General features: G+C 40.1%; 1 protein-coding gene across 3 annotated transcripts; it reads right to left on the bottom strand.

Moving 5' to 3' along the window:
• Positions 1 to 1,794: 1,794 nt before the first annotated feature.
• LOC129839916 (zinc finger protein ZFP2-like) lies at positions 1,795 to 23,814 on the bottom strand. 3 transcript variants are annotated; one of them, XM_055907637.1, is made up of 3 exons: positions 22,937 to 23,814; positions 17,537 to 18,238; positions 1,795 to 4,091 (listed from the first exon to the last, which is right to left on the bottom strand). In XM_055907637.1, exons 1-3 carry the CDS (start codon positions 23,463 to 23,465, stop codon positions 2,971 to 2,973), a joined length of 2,352 nt encoding a protein of 783 aa, XP_055763612.1. In that variant the 5' UTR covers positions 23,466 to 23,814; the 3' UTR covers positions 1,795 to 2,970. The 3 variants fall into 3 exon arrangements, with proteins under 3 accessions (XP_055763612.1, XP_055763610.1, XP_055763611.1); XM_055907635.1 differs by lacking the exons at positions 17,537 to 18,238; positions 22,937 to 23,814 and adding an exon at positions 8,064 to 8,152 and having other exon boundaries at positions 1,795 to 4,212; XM_055907636.1 differs by lacking the exons at positions 1,795 to 4,091; positions 17,537 to 18,238 and adding an exon at positions 20,187 to 21,005 and having other exon boundaries at positions 22,937 to 23,811.
• Positions 23,815 to 24,614: the final 800 nt, after the last annotated feature.

Below are 24,614 nucleotides of genomic sequence, written 5' to 3'. Positions count from 1 at the left end.
TTGCCCGCAACCGACCAATGATAGATGTGTTTGAGTCGACTGACTCTCAGATCATCCTCCACTGACTCGGCCCTGTCTACACCTCCAAGGTGACCCCCCTCACACTGGAATACACACTCCTACAGGGCCTCCTGCCTCGGCCCTATTTACACCTCCAAGGAGCCCCCCCTCACACTGGAATACACTCTCAGAGCCTACTGCCTGGGCCCTGTTTACACCTCCAAGGTGACCCCCTCACACTGGAATACACACTCAGAGCCTCCTGACTCGGCCCTGTTTACACCTCCAAGGTGACCCCCCTCACACTGGAATACACACTCAGAGCCTCCTGACTCGGCCCTGTTTACACCTCCAAGGTGACCCCCCTCACACAGGAATACACACTCAGAGCCTCCTGACTCGGCCCTGTTTACACCTCCAAGGTGACCCCCCTCACACTGGAATACTCAGAGCCTACGAGGTTTTGATAAAAACTCCACTTTACGTGTTTAGCTCACCTCTTTTTTTAAACTAGGTCCGAGATGTGGTATTCACTCGGCTCGCTGCATCTCAGATCAAAGGTGGGTCCATCGGCTCCGTTCCCGAAGTGTGGTCTCCCTGAGATCCAAAGTTTGAGAGATCCCTTGTGCACCATTCACCCAGGTAATCAGGCGCCAGGTCATTTACCCAGGTCGTCAGGAGCCAGGTCATTTACCCAGGTCGTCAGGAGCCAGGTCATTTACCCAGGTCGTCAGGAGCCAGGTCATTTACCCAGGTCATCAGGATCCAGGTCATTTACCCAGGTCGTCAGGAGCCAGGTCATTTACCCAGGTCGTCAGGAGCCAGGTCATTTACCCAGGTCGTCAGGAGCCAGGTCATTTACCCAGGTCGTCAGGAGCCAGGTCATTTACCCAGGTCGTCAGGACCCAGGTCATTTACCCAGGTCATTTACCCAGGTCGTCAGGAGCCAGGTCATTTACCCAGGTTCACAGGAGCCAGGTCATTTACCCAGGTCGTCAGGAGCCAGGCCATTTACCCAGGTCATCAGGAGCCAGGTCATTTACCCAGGTCGTCAGGAGCAAGGTCATTTACCCAGGTCATTTACCCAGGTCGTCAGGAGCCAGGTCATTTACCCAGGTCATTTACCCTGGTCGTCAGGAGCCAGGTCATTTACCCAGGTCGTCAGGAGCAAGGTCATTTACCCAGGTCGTCAGCAGCCAGGCCATTTACCCAGGTCGTCAGGAGCCAGGTAATTTACCCAGGTAGTTAGGATTCAGGTCGTTTACCCAGGTCATAAGGAGCCAGGTCATTTACCCAGGTAGTCAGGAGCCAGGTCATTTACCCAGATCGTCAGGAGCCAGGTCATTTACCTAGGTCGTCAGGAGCCAGGTCATTTACCCAGGTCGTCAGGAGCCAGGTCATTTACCCAGGTCGTCAGCAGCCAGGTCATTTACACAGGTCGTCAGGAGCCAGGTAATTTACCCAGGTTGTCAGGAGCCAGGTCATTTACCCAGGTCATCAGGAGCCAGGTCATTTACCCAGGTAGTCAGGAGCCAGGTCATTTACCCAGGTAGTCAGGAGCCAGGTCTTTTACCCAGGTCGTCAGGAGCCAGGTCATTTACCCAGGTCGTCAGGAGCCAGGTCATTTACCCAGGTCGTCAGGAGCCAGGTCATTAACCCAGCTCGTCAGTAGCGGTCACCAAGTCAAGATTCACATCCCCGTTGCCAAATGTGGTTAATTTCTTTCATATCAAATGAGCAGAGACAAACTTATCACACAAGTCAGAGTTATTCTTAAACTAAATCTTTATTCACTTATTAATAAGGGAGCAGGTCAATACAACACGCAAATATAAAGTTAATCAATTGAGTGCTGTACGATGATGGCTGGTTGACAAATCACCCCCAGATGATTCGTTGAGAGCGACAAGACAAAAGTACAAAGGTCGTTCAACCTACATGACGAACAACAGATGTATAGAACGGGTCACAAGGTTAAGATTTGTATGAAAGATACTTATAATTCTCAGCAGACAGTATCTGCTGTAAAAACAGTACTCTTTGTGTAGAGACCAGGGTCTGGCCCTGGGGTCATCTCTCCCTGGTTCCATATAGAACAGAAACATTAACTCATGCTCTGGAATGCGGTCTCTTTAGGTTTTTTTTACCCAAAAGACATTGTAAATCTCCTGTCAGTGTTTTCTCCCAGAGGCCCATCCTCAGTAGAACACACAGACACAATAGTTCTAAGAACCCTCTATTCTGTTGCATAAAACAACCATTTGATGCAATAAAAGTATTTTAACATAATGTTGCAATTTTTCTCTCAGTGTCCAGTGAAAGTTGACTAGTAACAACAACTGGGACATAAAAGACACCAACCATGAGACCCACTAAATCTGCCCAAGAAGAGGCAAACAAAAGAAAAACCCACAATAAACTTAAAGACAGGAAGCAAACCAAAAAGGTGGAGCAACTAAAGGAGTGATGCATTTAAATGTAGGGGTCGCTGAACAAAGGAACACAACACTTATTTGTCATCACTCATCGATATTATGTTGAAATCAATTGTGCGAGAGGAGGTTGCACGTCCTGTTAAAACTAACAGCTCAAAAACCACACAGAACCTGGGAATAATGTGTACATCCCTGGTTAGAGGACAGCTTGTAGAAAACAGATCGCTACATTCTGAAGTGTTGCATTTTGATTCAAGTGGGTCACTAACGTGGTAAGTGGAACACAACTCTTTTCTTGTTAGTCACTTTTTGTTAAATCTCATAAATAGTACTCCTCCCCTGAGGCTGATATCCATATCATGCTGAAATCAATTGATAAGGGGGCAAACATTTAGGCTTCTACATTGTGACATTGTTAAAATATTCCTACTACAATGTTAAAACATTCTACATTGTGACATTATTTCATTGATATCATGAATCAACTCCTTCATGTATGTATTTTGCAATATTTGATCAGATATCTTTAATCAGATTATCTCTGGTCACAGCTAAAAGATTCCTCTCCTGTGTGTGTTCTCTGGTGCATTGTCAGACCAGTAGATGAAAAAAAACTCTTCCCACATTGATTACAGCTAAAAGACTTATCTGCTGTGTGTGTTCCCTGGTGTACTGTCAGATCACCAGATGGAACAAAACTCTTCCCACATTGATTACAGATAAAATACTTCTCTCCTATGTGTGTTCTCTGGTGTACTGTCAGATCGCCAGATGGAACAAAACTCGTCCCACATTTACCACAGCTATAGTGTTTCTCTCCTGTGTGTGTTCTCTGGTGTACAGTCAGAAGGCCAGATGAAACAAAACTCTTCCCACATTGATAACAGGTATAAGGTTTCTCTCCTGTGTGTGTTCTCTGGTGTCGTGACAGATTGCAAGACTTCGTAAAACTCTTCCCACATTCATCACAGCTATACGGTTTCTCTCCTGTGTGTGTTCTCTGGTGTCGTGTCAGGCTAGTTGAATGGCTAAAACTCTTCCTACATTGAATACAGCTATAAGGTTTCTCTCCTGTGTGTATTCGCTGGTGTGATATCAGGCTGGTTGAATGGCTAAAACTCTTCCCACATTGAGTACAGCTATAAGATTTATCGCCTGTGTGTGTTCTCTGGTGTGATATCAGGCTGGTTGACTGGCTAAAACTCTTCCCACATTGAGTACAGCTATAAGATTTCTCGCCTGTGTGTGTTCTCTGGTGTATTATCAGGCTGCTTAGCTGAGTAAAACTCTTCCCACATTGAGTACAGCTATGAGATTTCTCGCCTGTGTGTGTTCTCTGGTGTGTTATCAGGTTGCTTAGCTGAGTAAAACTCTTCCCACATTGATTACAGCTATAAGGTTTCTCTCCTGTGTGTATTCTCTGGTGTACAGTCAGAAGGCCAGATGAAACAAAACTCTTCCCACATTGATAACAGGTATAAGGTTTCTCTCCTGTGTGTGTTCTCTGGTGTCGTGTCAGATTGCAAGACTTAGTAAAACTCTTCCCACATTCATCACAGCTAAAAGGTTTCTCTCCTGTGTGGATTCTCTGATGAATTATAATGCCTGCTGAGGAGGTGAATCTCTTCCCACAGTCAGAGCAGCAGTGAGATTTCTTCCCTGTGGATCTCTGCAGGTGTTTCTTGATGTGTTCTAATGTGGAGACTCTTCTCTGCCTTGTCAGCATCATGAGGTTGTTGAGGCTCCCCAGAGGATCCACGATAGTCCCGTCTCTCTCCTGTGTGAACAACAAAGTCATACAGATGGTTAAATGCCCACAACAGCAGAAGTTTATTTGAGGTAAAGGGTGATGCCCAGAGCGTACCCATTTAGTTGTACAACAATTGACGTCTGTTAAATTTAACAATTAAGACAGTCAAGATAGGAACAATAGTGATATTTTGTCTTGTTTTCACATTAGTACATTAGTAACATCGATGATTGTCGGCTAGAAATAAGTTATTCAAGTTGTTGAAACTCTAAGCAGTGTGCCAGACGTCTTTTGGTGTCCAATATAGGCCCCTTTCTGTGTTTGCTAAAATTGTGGCACGAGGGCGATGCATACGCAATTTGGTTGCAGAAACTCCTCCCTGCTAATAAGGAAACCACTAGTTATGGATGTAGTATATCTGGTAATGAGGAAACCACTAGTTATGGATGTAGTATATCTGGTAATGAGGAAACCACTAGTTATGGATGTAGTATATCTGCTAATGAGGAAACCGCCAGTTATGGATGTAGTATATCTGGTAATGAGGAAACCACTAGTTATGGATGTAGTGTATCTGGTAATGAGGAAACCGCTAGTTATGGATGTAGTATATCTGGTAATGAGGAAACCACTAGTTATGGATGTAGTATATCTGGTAATGAGGAAACCACTAGTTATGGATGTAGTATATCTGGTAATGAGGAGACCACTAGTTATGGATGTAGTATATCTGCCTGGAGCAAAAATTGTGAGCAAAGATTTTAGTTTTCACAATGTATTCTGAATATTACCACACAAGATCAGGAGTGCTAGTCAGGGAAACTCACATTAACCTCTGGTGTCTATTCACTAATTAACCACCGTGGGGGAAAACTCAGGGGAGTTCTCATAGGCTGACAGCAATAATAGCCTCCATTTCCAGGTTGCTTTTGAGTGCATTTCACATTACTTTGGATTATAATTGTAAGGCTCATTTGAATCTCCTGCTTAATATGTGTGTGTTATTGCAGCAAATCAATTGCTTTAAACTGAAACACTTCAACCAGTAAAATGTTCTTAGGCTTTGCCATCAGCCTGACAATGAGGGTTTGTACACTAAGTGTTTGACAAATTGGCCCATAACTTCACCAAACAATAACATAGACCTACTGTAGGACCCATAACTTCACCTAATAACAACATAGACCTACTGTAGACCCCATATCTTCACCTAACAATAACATAGACCTATGACTATAAATAATTTAATATTTACAGGTGAAACATGGAAACTAAAATGTCTTTGTCGTGACATTTCATAACCTGATCACCAGATAATTTTGTGAATAATCCCACTAGGCTACTCTGTAACGTGTTGTCATTCTAAATGTCCTGAATAAAGGAAAATAGCTGTGTGTGTTGTACAATAGCCCATCCATCAAGGAACAGTTCTCTACACATTATGAGCTAAGTATCTCTGTCTCCAAACAGACTAATGGGACCCTACAGTAAATCAAGCAGACAATAACACATTATAAACATCAATTTGTTAGGGATGTTGGATCCAACGTGGAGCACGGCATAACTGTCTTTACCAGAGTAATGAATGAAGAAGCACTTTGGTTGTTGCATGTCGTGATGTTTGTCATTTGACTGTCATTCAGAAGATTATTTCCTGGATCAGCTGATGATAGATGAACATGTGACTAACTAAACAGCAGTATTAAGAATGATGTGTAATTATTGAAGAACCGCGTTAATGACAGTATCCATTTGGGTGTCAATAAAGTTAAGGTGACTCTCGGTTAAAACCATTGGACTTAGCATACTCTGAAATTATTTAGGATTTCTGTGTCCATGAAAACTGTTTTCCCAACGTAACATAAGGAGACACTAAATGCGTCAGTTTTGTCAATTTATTCATTGTCTTTCATTTGAAACACTCCTGTCAATGTTGAGTAAGGACGCACACCTGATTACCCATATAGAAGTAGGACTAGTCTACCTGGCCTGAGCGCAAATGTAGGCCTATAAATGTGCCCATTTGGGGATGTCTGATAGTATTTCTGATTGTCTTAACGCACCACCACTAATGAGTTGTGGAGCTTCTCAAAGCACATTTCTCTTCACCTCCAAACAGCAAGTAAAGAAAGTCTAATCAAAATCTATTTCAAATGAGAATAGTTCCTTAAAGTAATTTCTTAAAATATTTCCAGCTCTCGCCATTTCGATAACCACTTGGCACAAAAGGGAAAAATGTAAAGCGCTGATCCAGTGGAAATGTCATAAAATATCTGATTACTTCTTATCCTTTGCACAAATAGCCGACAGCTGTGTCTGTCCCAAACTCACTGGCACGGGAAACTCTGAGGGCCTAGAAAATGTTATACAATGTTTCAAGCTTGTTGTAGACAGGCCATGTGCAGCCAAAGTGATTTCTAGGATATTTTCTAAATGCAGAATGCAATGTTTTTATGTGTTGGCTTTATGTAGGCTATCTTTTACATAGTTGGCTATAAAAGTTACTTTTAGATTTGTATAATTTTCATTTATATAGAATGTAGATTAATCACAGACAATAATTTTGAGATACTATTATAAATTAAATTAAACTGTTCCAGTAAAATGAACATATGAAAATCATAACTGGCACCAGATCAGTAGAAATGGTAAAATACATCAGAATTTATGAAGGCCAGCAGGAGGAGGTGGATCAGGAAGAGTTTATTCTCTTCTGGTTGGGCTATATTGATGTAATGGCATGAAAATAAATTGGCTGAATATTATACAATGTGACTAATCAACAGCTCTAACAATTTTACCCCCACAGGAAATCTACACTGGCAATTCTAGAATATACTATATAGCCTAGAAACCTGGTTAAACTATCATTACAACATCATGGATGAATTCTAGAATATACTATATATCCTAGAAACCTGGCTAAACTATCATTATGACATCATGGATGAATTCTAGAATATACTATATATCCTAGAAACCCGGTTAAACTATCATTATGACATCATGGATGAATTCTAGAATATACTATATATACTAGAAACCTGGTTAAACTATCATTATGACATCATGGATGAATTCTAGAATATACTATATATACTAGAAACCTGGTTAAACTATCATTATGACATCATGGATGAATTCTAGAATATACTATATATACTAGAAACCTGGTTAAACTATCATTATGACATCATGGATGAATTCTAGAATATACTATATAGCCTAGAAACCTGGTTAAACTACCATTATGACATCATGGATGAATTCTAGAATATACTATATAGCCTAGAAACCTGGTTAAACTACCATTATGACATCATGGATGAATTCTAGAATATACTATATATCCTAGAAACCTGGTTAAACTATCATTATGACCTCATGGATGGCCAGTCTTTGTATTCATAGTGTAGTGAATTCAGGGGATAGCCTGAAGGTTGCTACAATGGTTTTCTTTATGAATTTGAGAGTGGTTACATTTCTCCAGCCCCCATCCCTCAGTTTCTGAGCAGCCATTTTGTTGCGGTTTTTAAAAAATCATTCCACCACTGTTTTGATAATAAGAGAAATGTAACTACTTACAAATTCATAGAGAGACCATCCATGATATCAACATTATAGTTTTAACCATGTTGAGGCGATAGTGTTGGTTTACATTGTTTCTAAACATTGGAGTAAAAAAAGCTTATTTGGGGTTCTGATAGGGTAAACAGTTGAACTAAGCTCATGAGGCATGTGTTATATTCTTCAAGAATTAATGGCTATATATAAATAATTTAAAAGTCCAAAAATGGATGTAGCAATTGCATATTTCCCCTTTAACGCCACACATCAGTTCAACAACTGCTGAGTTTGGTATTTAAGACAGTACTTACTAGTATTAATCAGGACGCTGTTAAACAAAACCATCTTACGGCTAATTTCATCGTTGGATGCCTTAAGATGCGTTTGGGAAACCGGCCTCAGACATCCAGTTTCCTCCTCGTTCTCCTTTTTCGATGTAATCTCCCCTTCCTCCTCTTTCACTCCAAATACGGCATCATCCCCTTTCTCTTCCTCTTCTTTTACTGTAACACCCTCTTCCTCTTTCACTCGGAACGCATCTTCCTCTTCTTTCACTGTAAGAGCCTCATCCTCTACTTCTTGTTTTACTGTGATTTCCTCCTCTTCCTTCTCCTCTTTCACCGGAAAGATCAGAGCTTCTTTCTCCGTCCAGCAGATATTATCTTTAGCAGGAGAAGAGTAGCTTAGTGACCGCATGGTCGGGGATGTTAGCTAGCTAGGCTAATGCTAACTTAACCAGCCCGCCAGCTGACTAATAACAACAACACCGTAAATATTAAATTAAATCGGATAACTAACCAAGACGACAGAAGTGGTTTTAAAACACAGGGGCTAATAAAAAAAACGAAAGCATCTAAAGAGCTTTATTGGTTCGGCTATTGTGTCCAGCAAGCTACCGAGGTGTCTGACTAACTATTGCTGCTGCTGAAAGAAGCGTTCCGTCCACTAAATTATACGTCACACCAACAGCGTCGCCTTAAATTCCCACACTGCTGACTGGATTGGGTAGTTGAGTAAAATGTATATTTAATTTTCAGACAAAAAGTTAAAGGGTAGGAACCAGAGACGTCGCTAGAACTAAAATATTAATTAGCCCCCCCCTGAATAAATCAATATCAGTCTATATATTTTTTCTGTGATTTATTTTTTTTGTCAACCATTCCATCGAATCTTAAACTTCTTACCGGGCCGGCACTAGGGCCGGGGGAGGCTGCTGCTGCTGCACTAGTGATTGTTAGACTTTCTTCAGCAAAGATGGCTGAAAGAAATACTTCGAGAGAGGGGTACCACTACACAGAACTGGATCAAAGATGGTGGACAGAAATACTAGGAGAGAGAAGTACCCCTACACAGAACTGAACTGGATCAAAGATGGTGGACAACAGTACTAAGATGGAAGAAAATGTAAGGGATTATAACCTCAAAACGAATCATGCAAAAACATGCACAGTTGACAGGAATGTTAGTTAATGTAGAGACAAACGATTCTGCATTTTTTTATCATAAAGTTCATTTCCAAAAATCGTGATTTAGCAAGCTAGCTGACTAGCTAACATTAGCCAGCTAGCTGACTAGCTAACATTAGCCAGCTAGCTGACTAGCTAACATTAGCCAGCTAGCTGACCCAGCTAACATTAGCCAACTAGCTGACTAGCTAACATTAGCCAACTAGCTGACTAGCTAACATTAGCCAGCTAGCTGACTAGCTAACATTAGCCAGCTAGCTGACTAGCTTTATGGATGTTGTGACATGAGTATGACATTGTAATTCTGGTTGTTTTAGGGACTCATGAAACAACCAGTGAACCAGGCTGCCATTTTGTGAAACAGTGGATGTATAGAATCTAGCTAGCTGAATAATTTACTGCAAATTGAAGGTACAATTTTGTAAGCTTTCCTTGCTGATATTTGCCATGCAGATAGAAGAAATCACGTAGCTAGCTATGTTCTTGCTTATTGTGCAGTGGATGATTAAAATCCCTGTATGCCCATGGATGTGTAGCTAGCTATCTAGCCGATCTGTGTATGGACCCAAACGTTTGGTATACATATTAGTTCAGAACCTAGCTATGAACCTCAGCTATCATAGCCAGTTGTATCAACTTCAAAACAGCCTGAATGACATTAATGAAGCCTATGGATTGAGTAGAATATCATGTTGTGCCAAGGATGCAAGTCATATATGTAGTTATTACCATGCATGAGATCCCCACATTGTAGCCTGTACATTTAATGTATTCACTGATCATGTACTCTACCTTGGCAAATAAAGGTGCAGTTTAGGTATGAATGTCTTTGAGATTATTTTTCAGTCATATCCAATACCAGGAGTCTCAAATTCCAGTCTTTGAATGACGCTGTGTCTTCATGTATGTATTACAATTATACACTTCAACAGTGTTTACCAATCTTGGTCCTGGGACATCAATGGTTACACATTGTAACTAATAGACTAGAAACAGGATTTAACTAGTTAATTCATATATACAGAAATATAATGTTAAAAACCAGAACACTACACTTCCTTTGCATCATGTAAATACTCCAACACCGGTTCATCTCAATATCTAATGCCCTTCATCTGCATTGATCTGATAAACACAGGATAGGTGGAGTATTTCATCACATTACACTTCATTTCAACCAGTAGAGAATGTGAAACGCTTTATTGAAAAGCTCATTATCCAAGTGTTATAAATACAAGTTCAATCTGTCCTTCAATGCACATCTGTTGTGCATTATAAAAACAGAGGAGGTGGAGAGAGAGGTGTAAAAGACAGAAAGGGAAAGAGGTAAGCACATAGGAGCAGGGAAGGCAGCACATGATTAATGAATCACAGTGCTACATAAATATTCTCTCAGTTCATCACCATTACATAATAGTGTCTCTAGTCGGCCCAAAGGTTATCTTAAAAGCAGGTGAGGTGGCGATGATGGGACTAGGGGTTGGCATCCTCTCACATGAAAACATATCTGCAGACGAGAGACAGATGGAGAGAGAGAGCATGTTTAAGCCTTGTGTTTTTATTTTTTATTCTAACATTGTTAGTCATCAATCAGGAGGTGAAATGCAAAACTGACCTTGGATCATTAACTATGGGACTACTGCATCTCTCTGTATTTCAATGTAAAGCAACTCTTTAATAATACTTCCTGTGTAATATAAACTGACCTGGGATCATTAACTCTGGGACTACTGCACCTCTGTCTGTATTTCAATGTAAAGCATCTCTTTAATAATACTTCCTGTAGAATATAAACTGACCTGGGATCATTAACTCAGGGACTACTGCATCTCTGTCTGTATTTCAATGTAAAGCATCTCTTTAATAATACTTCCTGTTGACCTGACCAAATGACCTCTCACCTCTGATCATGCTGTGCCCTCTATGTAGCCAGTTCAGATGCAGGAGGGGTTCACCGACACAGCTGATATAACCTAGAGGATTTAGGGAGAAGGGGAGAGAGGGATGAAGTGAAGGAGAGAGACTGTTATTGAGAAAATAAGGTAGTTAAAGCCACAGTGTTCAACAGGAATCTGTGTGTGGACTTACCTGGTGTCCACACCACACTAAGTGGCTGCAGAGTACTTTATGCTGAAAAACATGAATGGACCCACAAGGACAAACAATATAGAGTTATAGAAATAATGAAGTGTCTTACTATTCTCCATGGTTGGCCCTCTTGCCTATTCTTTGAAGGTGGAAGGAGCCACAGTTATACACCTGAGCCTGCTTACTGCACAACACAATCCATCAATCAGATTGATACATGAGTGTATAGGTGTGGGTTATAGGGTGTCTAATTGTTCTACATTTTTTCAATATGGGTGATTTAAAATAGCCTGTTTTGTTTTTGCACAGACATCACACCCTTACCTAAACAGCACCCTCACCTGAGAAGTAGAAATCAAAGGGAGAGACACTAGGAATTGAATAACTGCAATTGACATAGCTAAGTAAATGGAAGAATACTCCTATTGCAATGTGAATGGCTCTTAAAAGAGCCTTTGGTTGAGCATAGTGTAGTCTATGGTGTTGCCAGGGAACAGCAACCTCTTTGAAGAAGTAGGAGGTGAAGATCTCCTGCACACGGATTGCCTCTCTTGCTGCGTTGTTGGACCCCATCCTTGAAACATCCTGCAGAGCAGCAGACTCCTCCTCTGGGACACGGCGGCGAGCTGCAGATCCCCTCCTGGTCCTCGTGTCCATCCTCATGAAGTTACGCAGGACACAGGTAGCCTTCACACATCTGAATTCCTCCAGGAGGCAGTCCCAGATGACCCTGGTCACCCAACCTTGCAGTGTCCTACACGGTAACTGTAGGCAATCGTTTTGAAGGATTCTCCAGTTACAAGGTATCTGTAGGAATATGGAAGACAATGTAATTATTAGACTGTTACATCACCAGGTCATTGTGGATTACTAAAGTATAATATCCCTGATAACAAATCATGATAACATTGGATTGATAGATGCATGGGCACACATATGTACATGTGTAGCATGTGACAATAACAGGATCATATCAAGGATGGCATCACAAATTAATACATAAATACCACTTGAAGCTTGATGATGAGTTGATCATTTGAATCAGCTGTGCAGTGCTGAGGCAAAAACAACAATGTGCCTCTTTGAGTCCCCAGGACTGAGAACCACTGCTCTTCATAGGGACCTCTTCATATGTAGACTGGCTTTCATTGCGCTCTTTATCTGAGGACAGAAAACCTCACAAGAAACACACTTCATTATAGTCAAATTACACCACACTGAATATTATGTTACTATTATCTCCGTCCTCACTTCTAGGGACAGGAACTACACAAAAGTACCTTCCCTATCCAGAATAGCCTCCTCTCTCACTGACAGTTGGGGCTGCTATCCTTTCACCCTCCATGGCTGTTAGCTAGCTACCTACAAATGCATTTGGAGTTTGTTTTTTACAGTGATAAATACATCAAGATAGGTAGCTAATATGAAGTTAGACAGCTGATGATATTTAATTCACTTAGCTATCTATCTATACAGTATTTGCTAGCCAACTAGTTAGCTCATTTAGCAGCTCATTAGAGTTAGCCTGCACTGTAGCTAGTTAGCTAATAATACATCGTTGTTTCTTTACATTTCCAAAATCTATTTACTTACTTGAATAGGTTCTCCCAGCCATGTGGACAACTGGAAACAGGGCAGCAAAGTTTGTCCCCAGAGCGTTTTAGAGGATATTACTATTGAACTATGTACCCATTTAATAACCAGACCTTCATACAAACTTGCTCTGCTGAATTCTTGACGGAGTCACAACGGGCGGCCTAAGCGGCATCTAGTCCATCTGCTGACTGGACGCAGTTCAGTAAAATGTACATATTATTTTCAGACAAAAAGTTAAAGGGTAACAACACAGTGTGGTACAAACAGTTATGTTTTTGTTTTAAATTTACAAAATTAAAATTACAAATTTACATTTTAAATGTTTTCGTATTACTCAAGTATTACAATTGTTTTTTTAGGGGTGTAGGGTGGAATCAGTCTCTGCGTAACAGCGAATTCCTGTCCGTCTGCTTCCTGTATAGGTCTGTGCTAAAACCACACCCCTCCCTCTTTATGAAAATGTCCAGATAACTTGTTTCATGCGCATCAAAGGTGAGGGGCGGCAGGGTAGCCTAGTGGTTAGAGCGTTGGACTAGTAACCGGAAGGTTGCAAGTTCAAATCCCCGAGCTGACAAGGTACAAATCTGTCGTTCTGCCCCTGAACAGGCAGTTAACCCACTGTTCCTAGGCCGTCATTGAAAATAAGAATTTGTTCTTAACTGACTTGCCTAGTTAAAAAAAAAAAAAGGGTGAATTTCAGATGTTCACTGCTTGTATTGATGAAGGAGTGGAATCGATGAAGTTCCTCTGCTGTCCCCTGGAATAGAAGGAACATGTCATCAATGAAGACTTTTACAGAGCCTGATGAGGTGCTAGAATGGATTGTTAGGGCTGACAATCACATTCTTCAATAACAACCTAACATACAGATTGGCATAATTAGATGCTATTTGTTAAACTACAATGACCATAATGCACTGCGTGTCTACTTGTCTTGTCTGTTAATTTTACACCTGCTATGTAAGAGACAGAAGATTGCACAATGGTCTATTCTATCCGGTATCCTTGGGACATCCCTACCCTAAACCCTAACCTTAACCATTTTAAATGTCAACTTCAATGGTCTAGGGACGTCCCAAGGATGTATCTCTACCTGAAAATACATGATCTAAGTGATTGATAGTTGGTATTCAGCAGTCATTAAGCCTTTTTTACTTTAATGAACTACTAAAATAGTGATTTTGTCAGACAGCAGCTCTTCACTTTATTGACTGACTGATCCATTCATCCTTCCATCCCTCCTCAGCCTTCCTCTTCTCTGAAGACCCAGTGAGGGTGGAGCTCAGTCAGAGAGCTGTTGAGGGACTGGTTAGGAAGAACACTTCTACAGCCAGAGAGGTGAGAGGTCACACATGGTTTAGATCAGGGGTGTCAAACTCATTCCACGGAGGGCCTAGTGTCTGCAGGTTTTTGGTTTTTCCTTTCAATAAAGCCCTAGACAACCAGGTGTGGGGAGTTCCTAACTAATTAGTGATGTTAATTCATCAATCAAGTACAAGGGAGGAGCGAAAACCCGCAGACACTCGGCCCCCCGTGGAATGAGTTTGACACCTGTGGTTTAGATGGTAAATATTTTTGTCCCCTTAGCGGTTCATCACGTCAGCAAAAGGGAATATGTTCCATCATTTATGTTTATTTACATTAGTGCAAATTGTTCACTGATATGGGTGTAATTTCTCACCCCTTTTGGCTGTATGAAAGTTAATTTCCCCTCAGGCACACACATTTGTTCTTTGATATTATGTTAGTAATTTGTGTCAAATGTTCTTTTCCCAACTCATTCACCCCATCTCTTTACATTGCTTATTTATATTCAGTGGCCTGACTGCATCCAGACTATGTCAAAGGCCCATCCTGGTAGATCTGAACCTAATGCAGCTTGGAGTGATCAGATGACAGAAGTCACATTTAGGTCCCAGGTGTAACTGAGGCCATAGATGCTCCATATCCATTACTTTGAGTGTTTTATATAATATGACTAAATGTGTTTCTGTGTGGCCGGGGCAGTCAAGAAATGGAACGGCAAGGCCACAGAACATGACATAAGCAGAGCTGTGGGAGACCACCTCAAGCCCCCGGTAGAGCCGGGGGTGGTGTTTACCACTCCGCCAGCAGAGCTGTGGGAGACCACCTCAAGCCCCTGGTAGAGCAGGGGGTGGTGTTTACCACTCCACCAGCAGAGCTGTGGGAGACCACCTCAAGCCCCTGGTAGAGCCGGGGGTGGTGTTTACCACTCCACCACGCCTTCAGCAGGCTGGAAATGTGGGATTGATCTGTTTGATCCATTTAATTGCTAGATTGTAGTTATTTCGCCACTATGGGCCTATTTATTGCCTTACCTCTGTACTCCATTTACACACACTGTATATATATATTTTGTGTTACTGACTGTACGTTTGTTTATGTGTAACTCTGTGTTGTTTTTTTGTCTCACTGCTTTGCTTTATCTTGGCCAGGTCGCAGTTGTAAATGAGAACTTGTTCTCAACTGGCCTACCTGGTTAAACTATCATTATGACATCATGGCCTACCTGGTTAAACTATCATTATGACATCATGGCCACCTGGTTAAACTATCATTATGACATCATGGTCACCTGGTGAAATTAAATAAAAATAAAATGTTGTTGAAATCAAATCAAGCTTTATTTATACAGCACATTTCTGCCATGAATGGAACAGGAACAAGAAAAAAACAAATAAAAGACTATGAAATTAATCAAAAAGTTAGTACACAAACAGAAGAATGAACATTTTAAGGAAATTCCATTGATTAAAATATTTATTGGATGCAATAACCAACCCAAAATATTAGCTTGTTTTTTAGGAGGGTTCTGAAAGGCACTATAAGGGTGTCTACTGTAAATTGACTAGTAACAACAACTGGGACCTAAGCACATTTCAGACATGGATGCAACACAATGGCTTCTCAGAAAAAAAACAATGAAAAAAAAACAGAAATATTGAGGATAAAAAAACAAAGAACAACTGAAAGACTAATGAGCATTGCAAAGGAAATGCCATTGATTCAAATATTAACAATATAATGCTACATCCAACCCAAAACATAACTTGTTTTTTAGGAGGGGCTCTGAAAGACACTACGGGGGCATCGATTGAAAATTGACTGGTAACAACTGGGACCTAAAAGACACCCACTATGACACCCACTAAATCTGCCCAAGAAGAGGCAAACAAAAGAAAACCCACACCAAACTTAAAGACAGGAAGCAAACCAAAAAGGTGGAGCAACTAAAGGTGTTGACTCTCCACATCTAGCAAGACAACTGGAGCACTGGGCCAGACACTCTTAAATAGAACCTGGACCAGCTCAGGTGAAACACCTTCCCACTAACGAGATGGACAAGCCAGCACAGGTGTAACACATACAGACTAACGAGGTGACACCAATCAGTGCGTCCTACGTGCTAACGAGCTATACTTGCTTAAGTCCAACCTCAAAAATAAAGGAGAGCCGCACACTAGCTCAGATGCAAAAATATTTAATTTACCAACGTTTTGACAGGCAAGCTGTCTTCATCAAGGTACAATCACAGACACTGCGGGTTGACTCGTTTATATATAGCGTCAAGACACACAGGTGTCTGTAATCATGGCCAAGAGTGGCCTAATATCATTGGTTAATTTCTCAAATATTAAAATGGCAGCATTTTTCTTTCTATAGAATCCTAAAACTCACTAGATTCTAGAACTCTACTTTTTATTTAACAACGACGGCCTAGGAACAGTGGGCCAATGTCCAAACACAGTTATAATGTGTCTAAATCAATAACCAATATGCAGAAACAGTTTGTGATATATTGAAAACCTAAACATAAAATGTACGATATACACAAACTGCCACAATAATCACATTACTTGTATTTTTTAAACAAGCTCCTTATTAACTGCACAAGCACCAAAAACGCTGTTGTTTTGACAAGTAGCAATAAATCACTGATATTAATTAGGGGGGAAATCAGGTTGTACGTGCTGTTGAAACTAACACAACAAAAAAACACATGGAAATGGGAGATATATTTTACCTCACTGATTAGAGGACAACCTGCAGAAGACAGTCAGCTACATTTTGGAGTGATGCATTTAAATGTAGGGGTCGCTAAACAAAGGAACACAACACTTATTTGTCATCACTCATCGATATCATGTTGAAATCAGTTGTGTGACAGAAGGGAGATGAGGTTGCACGTCCTGTTAAAACTAACAGCTCAAAAACCACACGGAATCTGGGAATAATGTGTACATCCCTGGTTAGAGGACAACTTGTAGAAAACAGCAAGTTACATTTTGAAGTGTTGTATTTTGATTCTAGTGGGTCACCAATGTGGTAAGTGTAACACAGCTATTTTTGTGTTAGTCACTTTCTGATAAATCACATAAATAGTACTCTTTCCATTCAGAGCCTGGATTTTCCCCCTGAGTCTAATATCCATATCATGTTGAAATCAATAGAACAGGGGACAAACGTTTAGGGTTCTACATTGTGACATCATTAAAATACTCCTACTACAATGTTAAAACATTCTACATTGTGACATTATTTAATTGATATCATGAAACAATTCCTTCATGTATTTGATGTTTAATCAGAGATCTTTTATCAGAGTATCTCTTCCCCTGTGTGTGTCCGCTTGTGTATATTCAGGCTTTTTGGCCAAGTAAAACTCTTCCCACATTGATCACAGTTATATGGTTTTTCTCCTGTGTGTGTTCTATGGTGTATAGTTAGATAGCCAGGAGTAGAAAAACTCTTCCCACATTGATTACAGCTATATGGTTTCTCTCCTGTGTGTATTCTCTGGTGTATAGTTAGATAGCCAGGAGTAGAAAAACTCTTCCCACATTGATTACAGCTATATGGTTTCTCTCCTGTGTGTTTTCTATGGTGTGCAGTCAGATGGCTATATTTAGCAAAACTCTTCCCACATTGATCACAGCTATATGGTTTCTCTCCTGTGTGTGTTCTCTGGTGTGTAGTCAGATGGCTAGATTTAGCAAAACTCTTCCCACATTGATCACAGCTATATGGTTTCTCTCCTGTGTGTGTTCTCTGGTGTACAGTCAGATGGCTAGATGTAGAAAAACTCTTCCCACATTGAGCACAGCCATATGGTTTCTCTCCTGTGTGTGTTCTCTGGTGTATTTTAAGTTCTGATGAAGATTTGCAACATTTCCCACAGTCAGAGCAGCAGTGAGATTTCTTCCCTGTGGATCTCTGCTGGTGTTTCTTGAGGAGGTCTGATCTGGAGAGACTTTTCTCTGCCTCATGATGTTGTCGAGGCTCCCCAGAGGATCCACGATAGTCACATCTCTCTCCTGTGTGAACAACAAGGTCAGACAGATGGTTCAAGGCCCACAACAGCAGAAATCCACTGTTTATTTGAGGTAAAAGGTGATGCCCAGAGGTCTGTTAAATTATTTTACAATTGTCTTAAGACAGGCAAACCTAAGAGGTGTGCCAGACGACCTTTGATCTCCAAAAAAGGCCCCTTTATGTGTTTGCTAAAATTGCAGCACGAGGGCGATGCAGACGCAATTTGATTGCAGAAACACCTCCCTGCTAATGAGGAAACCACTAGTTATGGATGTAGTATATCTGCTAATGAGGAAACCACTAGTTATGGATGTAGTATATCTGCCTGGAACAAAAATGGTGAGCAAAGATTTTAGTTTTCCACAATGTATTCTGAATATTACAGCGCAAGATCAGGAGTGCTACTGAAGGAAACTCACATTAAGCTCTGTGTCTAGTCACTAATTCACCACCGTGGGGGAAACTCAGGGGAGTTCTCATAGGCTGACAGCAAATATAGCCTCCATTTACAGGTTGTTTATGAGTGCATTTCACATTACTTTGGATTATAATTGTAAGGCTCGTTTGAATCTCCTGCTTAATATGTTTGTGTTATTGTCGCAAATCAACTGCTTTATATTTTAAAAACACTTCAACCAGTAAAATGCTCTTTGGCTAGCTTTTCTATTAGCCTGACAATGAGGGTTTGTACCCTAAGTGTTGAACAAACACTAACATAGTAGAGGTCGACCATGATGTCATAATTAGAGGTCGACCGATTATGATTTTTCCACGCCGATACCGATTATTGGAGGACCAAAAAAGCTGATAAAAATCGGACGATTTTATATATATATTTGTAATAATGACAATTACAACAATACTGAATGAACACTTATTTTAACATAATATAATACATCAATAAAATCCATTTAGTCTCAAATAAATAATGAAACATGTACCATGTGTTTTAAATCATGCAAAAACAAAGTGTTGGAGAAGAAAGTAAAAGTGCAATATGAGCCATGTAAAAAAGCTAACGTTTAAGTTCCTTGCTCAGAACATGAGAACATATTAAATGCTGGTGGTTCCTTTTAACATTAGTCTTCAATATTCCCAGATAAGACGTTTTAGGTTGTAGTTATTATTGGAATTATAGAACTATTTCCCTCTATACCATTTGTATTTCATATATCTTTGACTATTGGATGTTCTTATAGGCACTTTGGTATTGCCAGCCTAATCTTGGGAGTTGATAGGCTTGAAGTCATAAACAGAGCTGTGCTTCAAGCATTGCGAAGAGCTGCTGGCAAACGCAGGAATTGCTGCTTGAATGAATGTTTGAATGAATGCTTACGAGCCTGCTGCTGCCTACCACCACTCAGTCAGACTGCTCTATCAAATATCAAATCATAGACTTAATTATAATAAACACAGAAATACGAGCCTTAGGTCATATTCAATTCAATATCGCTCTTCACCGACCCAGGAAGGGGCGGGGCCAAACAGGTGTTGTACCTCGTGTCCCTCCTTCAGGGAACAGTAATTATAGTCATAAGGTTATGCTCCCTTTCAGTCGGTCAACTTGAGGTACAACATACTATGGGGAAATACAATCATTCCCCAAAGCCGACTCAAACGGATACTAAATGAAACGGCACCTGGCAGACCACCCAGACCTGACCCTGCAAAATGCGAAAGTTTTGTAAATTTATTCATTGTCTTTTGTTGGAAACACTCCTGTCAATGTTGAGTAAGGACACACACCTGATTACTCATATAGTAGTAGAACTAGTCTACCTGGTTACACATATAGAAGTAGGACTAGTCTACCTGACAACACATATAGAAGTAGGACTAGTCTACCTGATTACACATATAGTAGTAGGACTAGTCTACCTGACAACACATATAGAAGTAGGACTAGTCTACCTGGTTACACATATAGCAGGAGGACTAGTCTACCTGGTTACACATATAGCAGGAGGACTAGTCTACCTGGTTACACATATAGAAGTAGGACTAGTCTACCTGTCCTGAGCACAAATGTAGATCTATAAATGTGCCCATTTGGGGATGTCTGATAGTATTTCTGATTGTCTTAACGCTGAACCACTAATGAGTTGTGGAGCTTCTCAAAGCAAATTGTTTTTTCACCTCAAACAGCAAGTAAACAAAGTCTAATCAAAATCAATTGCAAATGAGAATAACTCCTCAAAGTATTTGTAAAATATTTCCAGCTCTCACCCTTTCGATAACCACTCGGCACAAAAGGGAAAAACGTAATGCTCTGATCCAGTGGAAATGTCAAAACACCTGATTACTTCTTATCCCTTTCACAAATAGCCTACAGCTGTGTCGGTCGAGAACTCACAGGCACGGGAAACTGAGGGCCCAGAATATTTTATACAATGTTTCAAGTCCGTTTTAGACAGGCCATGCGATTTATAGGACATTTATTTGCAATGTTTTTATTTGTAGGCTATTTTTACATAGTTGGCAATGGCAATAAAAGTTACTTTTAGATTTGTATAATTTTCATTTAGATAGAATGTAGATTAATCACAGACAATGATTTTGAGATACTATTATAAATTAAATTAAACTGTTCCAGTAAAATGAACATATGAAAATCATAACTGGCACCAGATCAGTAGAAATGGTAAGATACATTTGCACTCCAAATGTAGGTTGCACACTGCTTGTGTAGCCGATTACCAGCAACGTCAGAATGTATGAAGGCCGGCAGGAGGAGGTAGATCGGGAAGAGTTTATTCTCTTCTGGATGGGCTGTATTGATGTAATGGCATGAAAATAAATTGGGTGAATATTATACAATGACTTATCAACAGCTCTAACAATTTGACCCTACAGGAAATCTTCACTGGCAATTCTAGAATATACTATATAGCCTAGAAACCTGGTTAAACTATCATTATGACATCATGGATGAATTCTGGAATATACTATATATCCTAGAAACCTGGTTAAACGATCATTATGACATGATGGATGAATTCTAGAATATACTATATATCCTAGAAACCTGGTTAAACTATCATTATGACATCATGGACGGATTCTAGCATATACTATATAGAAACCTGGTTAAACTATCATTATGACATCAAGGACGGATTCTAGCATATACTATATAGAAACCTGGTTAAACTATCATTATGTAACAGTCCTGACCTGTTTTATGTTGTTTTTTATGTGTTTATGGTCAGGGCATGTGTTTTGGGTGGGCAGTCTATGTTATCTGTTTCTATGTTGGTTTCGGTTTGCCTGGTATGGCTCTTGATTAGAGGCAGGTGGTTTGCATTTTCCTCTAATCAAGAGTCATATTTAGGTAGGGCATTTTCACTGCTTGTTTGTGGGTGATTGTCTCCTGTGATGTTTCGTGTTGTTCGATATATATTCACAAACGGGACTGTTTGGCTGTTCGTATGTTTCGATGTCCGTTCCTGTTCGTGAGTTTACGTTTGTCTATGTAAGTTTATGTTCAGGTTGCGTCGACGTCGTTTTGTTATTTTGTAGTTTGTTAAAGTGTTTTGTTTTGTTTAGTCTACGTCGTGTTATATAATAAAGATGGCATATTTCCCTGACTCCGCATTTTGGTCCGAAGATCCTTCTCTCCTCACCTCATCCGAGGATGAGGAAAGCGACAGCTATGACACATTATGACATCATGCATGAATTCTGGAATATACTATATATCCTAGAAACCTGGTTAAACTATCATTATGACATCATGGATGAATTCTAGAATATACTATATAGCCTAGAAACCTGGTTAAACTATCATTATGGCATCATGGATGAATTCTGGAATATACTATATATCCTAGAAACCTGGTTAAACTATCATTATGACATCATGGATGAATTCTAGAATATACTATATATCCTAGAAACCTGGTTAAACTACCACTATGACATCATGGATGAATTCTAGAATATAATATATAACCTAGAAATCTGGTTAAACTATCATTATGACATCATGCATGGCCAGTCCTTGTATTCATAGTGTAGTGAATTCAGGGGGTTGCCCTGAGCTGAACTCAAACCTGGGTCCAGCGACTGTCAAGCCAACACCTTATAACTGTTACGCCAAGATGTCTGAACTTCTTGACGAGGTCGCTAGGTGTTGGGTTACGGTTGCTACAATGGCTTTCTCTATGAATTTGAGAGTGGTTACATTTCTCCAGCCCCCATCCCTCAGCTGTTTACCAAACCAAGTCTCTGGGCAGCCATTTTGTTGCTGTTTAAATACTAGGTTGTCCCTTTAAAAAAGCCACACATCAATCAACCAATCTGAAGTTGAAACAATAACAAAGCTGTAATTCCACCACTGTTTTGCTGATAAGATGATGATGGGTCTGGAGACATTTAACAACTCTCAAATTCATAGACAGACCTATGGATGAAAGGACTGACCATCCATGATTTTAACATTATAGTTAACCATGTTGAGGCTGTTGATTTACATTGTTTCTAAACATTGGAGTAAAAAAAGCTTCTTTTGGGTTCTGATGGGGTACAACAGTTGAACTAAGCTCATGAGGCATGTGTTATATTATCCAAGAATCAATGCCTATAAATAAATAATTTAAAAGTCAAAATATGGATGTAGCAATTGCAGATTTCCCCTTTAACACCAAACATCAGTTCAACAACTGCAGAGTTTGTACCTCTGTATTTAAGACAGTACTTACCAGTGGTAATCACGGCCCGGTTTCTCAAAACCATCTTATGGCTAAGTTCATCTTTAGAACCACTGGATGCCTTAAATTGCGTTTGGGAAATCGGGCCCAGATATCCAGTTTCCTCATCCTCTTCTTCCGATGAGACCGTAATCTCCCCCTCCTCCTCTTCTTTCACTGAAACGTCTTTCTCTTCTTCTTTCAGGGTAACAACCTCACCCTCTACTTGTTTTTGTATTGTAACAGTCTCCTCTTCCTCCTCCTCTTCTTCTGATTTGACCGTATTCTCCCCCTCCTCCGCTTTCACTTCAAAAACTGAAACCTCCTCATCTTTTACTGTAACACCCTCCTCCTCTTTCACTCTGAACGCCTCTTCTTTCACTGTAACGTCTTTCTCTTCTTTCCCTGTAACAGCCTCACCCTCTACTTGTTTTTGTATTGTAACATCCTTCTCTTCCTCCTCCTCTTTGATGAGAGCTTCTTTCTCCGTCCAGCAGACCGTCTCTTCTTCAGCAGGAAGAGAGTAATTTAGTGAACTCATGGTCTGAGATGTTAGCTAGCTAGGCTAATGCTAATTTAACCAGCCCGCCAGCTGAATAATAACTACAACAACGTAAATATGAAATGGAATAGGATAACTTACTAACTAGACGACAGAAGAGGGTTTAAAATACAGTGGCTAATATACACTAAATCTTCTAAAGAGCTTTATGGGTTTGGCTATTTTGGCTAGGAAGCTACGGAGGTGTCTGACTAAATGTTGCTGCTGCTGAAAGAAGCGTTCCGTCCACTAGATTATACGTCACACTAACAGCATTGCGTTCCGTCCACTAGATTATACGTCACACTAACAGCATTGCCTTAAAATCGCACACCGCCATCTGCTGACTGGAGTGGGTAACGCTCAGTCTGAACCTCTGACTGCGATGAAGATGTGCGACTTTAAGACAATGACGCTAGTGTGACGTAAAATATATATTATAATGTTCAGACAAAAAGTTAGTGTAGGAAGCATGAGTTTTTACTCACCAGTGTAACAATACAGTGTGGTTATAGACTTAGTAACTTAGTTGTGTTCACGATCTGGTTCCCTATGAACACAACCAGTTATGTTTTTGAATTATCACATATGTATTAATTTATTTCGGGATTCCGGGTAATCCACAGCAGATTTATGGAGAATTGCTGTGGGTGAGTTCAAAATTGAATAGTCCCGGCATAGAAATATATAAAGTTGACATTACATCATAAAATCCACCTTTTAAATCATACATTAGCAATTTATGTTTTAGTAACTACTGTTGTTGGTTTGGTGTCAAATAAGCCTCTCTTTATATGTTATTTGCCAAATCTCCGTTTTCCATGTGGGTTTTATGCTAAAGTTCCCTCTTTCAAGTTGGTATCTAACTGGAAAATGCATCTTCTTTAGGAGTGTTATTTTTACCGTCGACTACTGATCATTCATCCACACTGTGTGTCTCATCAATGCAGGTCATTTATGACAAATGTATAAAGTACATGTTCTATAAACCCATGAACACCAGCCAGTTTATTAGCCCGGTTTTGTTAGTTTAGGTGTATTATACTTCCTCGCCACCAGAGGTGGACTTTGAGTCATTTCTCAGGTATATTTGATATATTTTGTTAGTAAAATGGATGACAGTTTATTCTGATGTAGTGAATATGAGAC

The sequence above is a fragment of the Salvelinus fontinalis genome, chromosome 40 (genome assembly GCF_029448725.1).
Source record: "Salvelinus fontinalis isolate EN_2023a chromosome 40, ASM2944872v1, whole genome shotgun sequence".
Classification (NCBI taxonomy): domain Eukaryota; kingdom Metazoa; phylum Chordata; class Actinopteri; order Salmoniformes; family Salmonidae; genus Salvelinus; species Salvelinus fontinalis.
Note: the sequence above shows the minus strand (reverse complement) of the source record. Positions and strands in the feature narration are given on the sequence as shown.